Source organism: Durio zibethinus, chromosome 17, assembly GCF_047325235.1.
Source record: "Durio zibethinus cultivar Kanyao isolate XHJ-2024 chromosome 17, ASM4732523v1, whole genome shotgun sequence".
NCBI classification, from domain to species: domain Eukaryota; kingdom Viridiplantae; phylum Streptophyta; class Magnoliopsida; order Malvales; family Malvaceae; genus Durio; species Durio zibethinus.
The window spans coordinates 5,641,277-5,650,220 of record NC_143178.1 but is presented as its reverse complement, the minus strand read 5'-3'; the positions used below and the strand labels follow the sequence as shown (position 1 = coordinate 5,650,220).

At 34.0% G+C, this 8,944-nt stretch overlaps 2 protein-coding genes across 2 annotated transcripts; one reads left to right on the top strand and one right to left on the bottom strand.

Annotated features, from left to right (window-relative positions):
• The first annotated feature begins 903 nt into the window (after positions 1-903).
• Positions 904-3,699, top strand: LOC111287531 (WAT1-related protein At3g30340-like). Its single transcript, XM_089745800.1, has 6 exons — positions 904-1,171; positions 1,431-1,493; positions 1,583-1,699; positions 1,809-2,223; positions 3,141-3,292; positions 3,386-3,699. The coding sequence occupies exons 1-6, from the start codon at positions 969-971 to the stop codon at positions 3,561-3,563; spliced, it is 1,128 nt and encodes a 375-aa protein (XP_089601926.1). The 5' UTR covers positions 904-968; the 3' UTR covers positions 3,564-3,699.
• Positions 3,700-4,004: 305 nt separating this feature from the next.
• LOC111287524 (uncharacterized) lies at positions 4,005-4,907 on the bottom strand. Its single transcript, XM_022878145.2, has one exon. The coding sequence runs from the start codon at positions 4,830-4,832 to the stop codon at positions 4,359-4,361; it is 474 nt and encodes a 157-aa protein (XP_022733880.1). The 5' UTR covers positions 4,833-4,907; the 3' UTR covers positions 4,005-4,358.
• Positions 4,908-8,944: the final 4,037 nt, after the last annotated feature.

The window sequence follows — 8,944 nt, the reverse complement described above, 5'->3', positions numbered from 1 at the left end:
CATGGAGCATATTGGCTACTTTATTTATAACTCTTTCGATTCTGGGATAACTATATCTGCCATGACCTATGAGCAATACATAAATTCCAAAGTGCAGAATGATTAATTCTAAATGCAGTAATGAATATTCTTTTTAGATCATTTACCTCTCCTTGAATTAAATGACGAATAAATGCCAAACATCCATAGATGGAAGCTAGCTAGCTCGGATTCAGTGTGAAGAATTTGGGCTATAGAGTTAGAGATTTTTAACCTGTATTTGATCAAGAATAATTAAGTAGACTTCTAAGATGATATACCAATGGCTTGCGATTCAGCACTTGGATTGTAGAACTGGAAAGTTCAAAGAGCAAACAATTAGTTTTATTAATCACAGGGTACATCAATTGCTTTTCTCTTGATCAGGTGCAGTGGTGCTAGATTTGACACATTGTTCTTGTTTCCCACGTTGTAGGTGCGAGGATGCTTCTCTTCCCTGTTTCAAAGATTTAAGTATTAGATGCCATGCATAACAGAAAGAGTATCATTTTCTCCTACGCCCCTAAGAATATGCCTATATGAATTATGTGTAGTAATATTACTGACCATAAAATCTTGACTGGCATGAAAAATATGGTCTAACAACCCAATAGAGCCTAGAAAAAATATGGAAATGAAAAGCTGGTGGACATGCATTGATGCTTCTATATTTTGCAGGAGCCTGGCAAAGGATTCCAATTGCCAAAGCAATCTCCATTTGTTTGAAAGGATCAGTCAAAAGTATGTGAAAAGATGAGAATAATTATTAAACTACTGTCAAAGTTGGTTGCTTAAAGAATTGATGTGATTTGAAGAATTTAATCTTTCTTTCTTCCCACTTATTCCGGAGTACATCTATTTAGAGCTACACAAGTCTGTCTCAGTTGTGCTAGTAAGAAAATAGTTCGCAAAGGGAGAAAGGTTGCATCACCCTTACCTTGGTTCTTTGAATGCTGGATCTAATGGCAGAGTTGAAGAGCTGTAATGAATGGAAACCTTTTATTGCTATGATAGCAATTGATTTTTCTTTTGCGGTGGTGAATATTCTTCTTAAGAAAGTCCTTGATGAAGGGATGAACCATTTGGTCCTCATAACATTCCGGCTGTCAATCTCTACAATTTTCTTGGCCCCTATTGGCTACTTTTGGGAAAGGTAGGAGCTCCCCGGTTTCCATTCCTACTATTTCTTCTATAATTTATGATAAAATCCTCTACCTTTCATAGTGAGCCACATTCAGATTTCTTGAGTGTGTTTGGCTTTAGCCGTTCCCTGTCATTAGTTTCTTCAGCTGCTTAGGACAAAAATACTCATATTTTGTAAACAACTTAGATGGCTCTACATGGTCAAGTTCGCTTTCCAAAGTATATCTTTGTAATTTAAACTCAACCTGATGATCCAAGATTGATTGCAGGAACAGCAGACCAAGCATCACCCCGCGCATTTTATGTTACCTGTTCTGTAGTGCAATCGTTGGGTTAGTTATACTGAACTAGATTCATGAATTTCCTTCTAGCCTTATTGCTAAAAATACAGGAGACACACCTAAATTACAATTCCTTGTAGGGCCTCACTAACACAATACTTCTTTCTCCTTGGAATTCAATATACATCTGCTACATTTGCATGTGTCTTCATCAACATGGTGCCGGTGCTCACGTTTTTAATGGCGTTACCATTTCGGTATGGATGCAGATTAGCTCTTATATTATGGTACTATGTTCTTCAGCAAAACTTAGTTATCAATCCCTGCATGGTAATTTTACTTTCTCTGGTGCCACTTGTACTGCAGCATAGAAACTGTGAACCTCAAAAGCAACAGTGGGAGAGCCAAAATACTAGGTTCGGTGATTTGTGGTGGAGGTGCCCTACTATTAACACTTTATAAAGGAACGCCTCTATTCAAACACCCGGACTCACAATTCATGGCTCCAAACATGGCAAATGCAATCAAGCTGAGCTCCTCTAGAAGGGCAGAGAGGTGGACTTTTGGTTGCCTAGCTTTGATAGTAGGAACCTTGTTGTGGTCTTCATGGTTTATCATTCAATCAAATGTAGGCAAAAGATACCCCTGCCAATATTCCAGCACTGCAATCATGTCTTTCTTTGGTGCTATTCAATCAGCTGTCTTATGCTTGTCTACAAGCAGGGACCTTTCTATGTGGATTCTGAAGGGAAAAGTGGAAATCATAACTGTCCTCTATGCTGTAAGTCTGCTCTTCTTAGAAGTAGAAGATGATATTATGTAGGTTGTGTTATTATCACAAAGTGCTTCTTTGGTGTAAATGTCAAGTAGTTAGATGACTAATTCTAGGAAGGTAATAACAGAGTGAATTTTAACTCCGCAGGTTTTGGGTCGAGGAGTAGGGAAGAATGGCCTAGGTTTATAAGGCCTTGTAGGCTAGGCTAGCACTAGAAATCTGTTTCCCTTGTACCCTAAACAAAACATCTTTTTCATTGTTGCTATTCAATTACCAAAGAAGGTGAGGGCATAAATTCAAACTTCAAGTATAGGTAACTTTTTATAATTTTGTATTTCCTGGTTGCAGAAATTACTACTCCTTGGGACTCTCTCTATATAGCATCCGAATAGAATCCACAAAACCAAAATAGAAAACACTGCAGAGATCATTACTGTTTTCCTTCCATTCCCTGAATTAACAATCCAAGTAGATTCCATAAACCAAAATGGAAAAGACTGCAGACAGGTGCTTTCCATTCCCTGAGTTACAAATCCAAGTAGATTACACAAACCAAAATGGAGAACACTGCAAACAGCATTAGTGTTTTCCATTCCCTGAGTTAACAATCCAAGTAGATTACACAAACCAAAATGGAGAACATTGCAGACAGCATTAGTGTTTTACTTTCACTGAATTAACAATACCGTAAATGAAAGACAAGAAGGCCACTCGCAAGCCAAGACTTCTAGGGCTTTAAATAGCTTAGTGGAAATGTGCCATAAATAAATAGCTTATTGGAAATTTTTGCATAAGATTACGATGGTGGCCGCTAAACAACTGAGGGCCAAATAGGCTCAAAACGGTCTATTGCTGTACAATGCTTGATGCCTTACTCCTTGAGCTTCTTCCTTGATTTGCATGCCATTGTTTTGTGAATGCAGGGAATGATAGGATCAGGCTTGTCCTATGTGGGCATGGCGTGGTGTGTCAAGAAGAGGGGTCCTGTCTTCACAGCGGCCTTCAGTCCCCTTGTTCAGATAATGGCAGCCATGTTTGATATCCCCATCCTTCATGAACAACTCAATTTGGGGAGGTTAATTACTCTGACTAATTAATAGATCTGCTTATATACAAGCTGATAAATACTCATTACTAACTTTCTTGCCTGGCACACTCAAATGAACAGTTTATTGGGTTCCATAGTTGTCATCATTGGACTGTATATTCTTCTTTGGGGCAAGAACAAAGAAATGCAGGATTGTGCATCAACAATTGCACAAGAAGCCAAACAGATCAAAGAACAAGAGACTCAGTTACCAGTCATCACAGTTTCCTGTGATTCAATCTGTCGTGAGACAAAGTAACATTTTGCTGCCTACCCTCAACTTCATTCATGTAGTATTTAAAGAATCTATATGCTTCAGGTGGCAAAAACATGCTTTCGTGCATTGCTTATTAATTAGTTTAAGACTGACATATGTTGAAATAAGGTATATATGATGGTAATTTGTCTTTTCAAAACCTGCACATATGGTTGTTAAATGCAGCAATAATTCCCCTTGAACAAATTAATCAACTTAACTTTCAAATGCACTCTCTACTTAGTGATTTTGGCAAAAACATAGCTATTTTTATTCTTCGATTTCAACGGAATGGAGAATCCATGTTGCACATTAGAATTTCGCAGACCATGCAAACCATGTTATGACTTATATCTGATATATCAGGGCCAAAATGTCAGTTTGAAATTTGAAGGGCTCATAAGAAACAAGTGATAGTTTGAAATTTGAAGGGCTCATAAGAAACAAGTGATAGACCATTATATTTACAACAGGCTTCGAGGCATTGGGATGAGAGAATTCATCAGAATGCGTCAGCTTCTTGCATTAAAAAATTCAAGAGGATGAGTATGAACTCCAAAGTTCAACACTTGATTATTATTTGTATGGCTGACAACCTAGACCATGGCTAACAATCATGCAGAAAAAACCAAACGGTATCTATGGCAAAGACATTAACAAGAAAGAAACATAGTTATGCTATGGGAATACTCCAATTCCCTTAGATTTGTACCTTTTACATGCGGTCATGCAAACATAATCTTGGATGGTAAAGCAATACAAAGATTTATTTTATACCAGGTTTTCTTGTTCATTAACTTAATCGGAATGTTCACTTTGGGAGGAATCCTTCTCTTTTTTCTTTCCTCTCCTTCTGGGCTTATCTGCTGGCTTCTTCTTGCCCTCGTGTTCAAAAATATCCGAAACGTCCAAATGGACGCCTGGATCATTGGTGTTGTAGCTGCCGCCGAGCATGATTGAATTGTTGACAGCTTGGAAATTGCTGTTCACATAGGTACTCAATGAATCAGGTTCGTCAAGTGAAATTCCATGGGGACTGGATTTCTCATCCAACTCACTTCGCATTGTGGCTCCAGCATTGTTTCCACAAAGTGTTATAATTCTCTCACCGTGCTCATCATCATCATCTTCACGGTGGCTTGATCCGGGCCTATGAATACCAGATATACGGTGAGTTATGGCGGAGACCATGTCTCTGATTTCTTTGTCAAGGTGTCTATGTTTATCTTCTTCACCAGTGGACTGGTCAGGCTTGCTTGTTTCCAGAGGCATTGTTTTGTAAAAAGGAAAACAAGTTGAGCTAGGAAGTTAGAAATTAGCTGTGATAGGCAAATATGATTTTGAGATGGAGCTCAAAAGGAAAACGTTTATATAACAGTGGCTTCAGGGCCAAAACTGTTTGATGGAATAAAGATGCCTTGAATGGCAATTCAAGGATTTTATTTTATTCCCCACTTAAAGGAAAGGGATTACTTGACAATTGGTTAAACTCCTATAGATTATACTTTTGTCACTCTTACGCTTTTTGATTTTTATTCAAGAGAGTTGAAGGGAAAGAATCATTCTGATATAGACATTGTTAAAGCTGTCACTCTAACCTTGTTCATTTTAGCTATAATAATGCTTACTAAGATACTTGAGGTCAAGCCATTATGGCACGATGACACCATTTTTAGGCATGGAAGTTGAATTTTTGAACTTTTGTAGACGGTATGTTTATTATTCCTGGCCATCAATTAAATTTCCAGGTCAAACCTAAATAGCCCATTTCCCCTACAGAAAAAGAAACCTTAGCCAACACTTGAATCAGTTATACAATAAAAAAAAAGGGCTAGGTTGACTGCTAACCAAGATAGAATTTCTTTTTTCTTTGTCAGGTTCCAACCAGAAAATGGAATGTCAAATTAATTCAAAATTTTTGTCGAATTTTACGGTTTATATTTAGCAAATTAGCAATTTTACTTTCGGGTCATGGCATTATTGACAGAAGAAAGAAGGCCTTGTATTTGTTCTCTGGGTGGGCTATTAAATCATCCATGAAAATGTCGGGGAACCTTTTGCTGTATTCTGGTAACATCTCGGAGAAATAAGAACGGTGGATGTCATAACATTTAGATTTGAGAATTTATCATTAGATATTAGTTATAGGAGTCATCACCAATTTTTTTTGTTTAGATGTGATTGGGCCACTTAAGGAATTTATCCTCTTAAGGAGCACCTAAGCTTGATTAAGGATCCTTAAGAATAGGTTCGGGTTTACTAATCAGAACATGATTTGAGAGTTTGGTTACGAGTGAGAAAAGTTATAATACCCTCACAACGCCCATCGAAATATGATATCAGCTCAAATTCATGTTATCCAATAAGTCTTAAAATTTTTACTAAATAATTAATTATTAGAAATTATTCTTAATTAACTTCAATACTTTTAGCAAAAAATTAAAAAAATCCCTTCATCTCAAGAGTATACAAGAAAACTACTGTTTCACTTGCAGAGACTCCATCGTCGGATTATTTAACATTAAAAAGTTTTAAGAAAAGAAAAGAAAAAAAAAAAAAAAGAATAATGATTCAACTTTTGATATAAATCATTTTCTTTTTATTTTAAAAAACCCATTACTTTTGTACAAGAAAAATTGATACTTTCAATTTTTCCTTAAAACATTTAGAAGTTTTTATTTTAAAGAAAATTGATACTTTTAATTTTTCTTTAAAATGCTTTTCTTGATAATTTTATTTTTAAGAAAAATTGGTATTTCCAATTTTTCTCCAAAAATATATTTTTTTTAATTTTGAAATTTTAATTTTGAGAAAAATTGATAAAATTGATACTTTCAATTTTTTCTCAAAAATATTATTAGAAATTTTACCTTTAAGGAAAATTGATACTTTTAATTTTTCCCTAAAACTATTTTTTTTTAACATTTTATTTTTCAGGGAAATTGATACTTTCAACTTTCCCTTAAAAAAAATTTTTGTGTTCAAAGGAAATTGATACAATCAACTTTCCTTCAAAAATATATATTTTTTATCTTTAAGAAAAATTGATACTTTCAACTTTTTCTAAATATATATATATTTGTTTTTAGAATTTTATTTTAGAAAAATCATTAAAAATAAAATAAAATAAAATAAAAATAAAATAAGGAATACCAAATAATTCTAATCTAATCAATAAATAATAATAATAATAATAATAATATATAAAATAATAAAAAAAAAACTTTGAAAAAGCTCTGCTTGGCTTAGGAGATAGAAAACGGCTCGACTTGGTGCGGCTCAAGCGGTTCGGCTCGATTCAATTTAATGACTGAGGAGCGGGTCGAACTCGGGTCGAAAGCGGGTTGTGCTGCGGGTTGGATCACCCGAACAGAAATGCACGGATCATCTAGGTTTTACTAATGCCAAAATGACGTCGTTTTAGCTGGGTATAAAAGACTCTCACTTTTGTTTTTTCGCATATTGCTTCCTTTCCTCTCTTTCTTTCCTCTCCCTTTTTTTCTTCTTTCTTTCTAAAAGAATCCCAAGAACACTGGTTGAATCTCGTTGAATTTTGAAAAATATTATCGAAATCTGGGTTGTTCGTCGAAAGTTCACCGAAAAATTGATTGATTTCTGAAAATGGTATGCCAAAAACTGGGTAACTGGTCGAAAAATTCAACTGACACGGGAAAAGTCACCGAAAAATTCAAAGTTCGCTAGAAAATTCTACTGAAATATGGAATTTCCATAAATTTCCAGAAAAAAATTACCAAAAATTCCCAAATTTTTTTTTAAAATTCCTAAGATTACTCATGACCTTTTTAACGTCTTTTTTTGTTTTTCCTTTCTTCCTCCGTGTTCTTTCTGTGTCCTTGGGTTCTGTTTCAACATCTATTTATAGGGATTGATCAGAAGAGTTTCTGATCAATCCCAATTTCATCTGAGATTGGGATTCAAACTTTGAATCCAATTCCAACTCTACCAGCCCCTAAATTCACGGCCAAATTCATTTCAATTTTTTCTGATCCAAATCCTAATTTCAGTAGAAAATTGATCAAGAAAAAAAAGATAAAAGTAATAGATAAATAATAAAATATATTAATAGATAACTAAAATAATAATAATAATATATAAATAAATAAATAAATATTAATAGATAAATAACAATAATAATCATAATAATAATGAAAAATAATAAAATTAAAAATTAAAAATTAAATTAAATTAAAATTAAAAAGAAAAATGAGCCCATATTACCCATTTGGACCAGGCCCAATTTATCTAGGCCTGGACCAAATTAAGTGTCTATAGTTGCCCCTTTTTGCACATTTTTTGTGAAACAGGAATTATGCAAAGACTTATACATCCATTCAAGACTCAACTCGACACTTTTTTTTTTTGCTTTTTTTAATTTTTTGTTATTTTTTTGGTTAAAATTTTGATCAAAGCTCCTATAAGTAGAGGCTTAATGACTTTGAGTAAAATAAACAAAGCTCCTCTAAGTAGAGGCTCAATGACTTTAAAAAAATAAACAAAGCTCTTCTAAACAGAGGTTCAACGATTTTGAAAAAATAAATAAAGTTCCTCTAAACAGAGGCTCAATGATTTTTTGAAAAAATAAATAGCTCCTCTAAATAGAGGCAACAGAACTTTGAGAAAATAAATGGCTCATTGACAATCATGTTTAGAGGAGTCGAAGATCGTGTTTGAAGAAATTTCAAAAGATCATGCCTAAGGGTCTTACAAATCGATCTTGATACCAAGAGATATCTTTTTTCAAGGATTAGAAACTTACCTCACAAGCTTTTTCTCAAATGAGAATTGAAAAATCAAAAAGTCTTCACATCTGTCTTCTTCATGTGGGATCCTGGAATATCCTTACTCATTGAATTTATGCACTATACTTTTTTAAATGTAGTATATGTTATGCGAAATGCAATGCGTGCGAAATTCAACGCATGCTATGCAAATACTGGCTAATTAATTCCTATTTAATTGTGGTACTAAAGTTTCTCAAGCTTTTTCTTGGACCTTGAACCGTTTGTTCTTCAAAGACCAAGTCAACGTAACTTTCAATTATCTCTTTCATTTAATTCTCATATCCTTTTTGCAAGCAATCTTTTTTCCAAATTCAATGTCTTTATCAAGAACTGAACATCTCAAATTTACCTTTATCACTCATGACCTTTCCAATGTAGTGTAAAAATCTTTCATGTTTATTATTTATTTATCAATCATTATTTCAATATAAAAAAGTAAGAATGTATTCACACATTTCTTCCATTGCAAGGTATTAATGAGAAAAGAATAAGAATGGTTAGGAAATAATCAATAGAAGAGGCATACAAAGAATAAAGAAAAATGTTTTTTATTAGCAAAAAAATTGGCAAACTTTGGCCAAG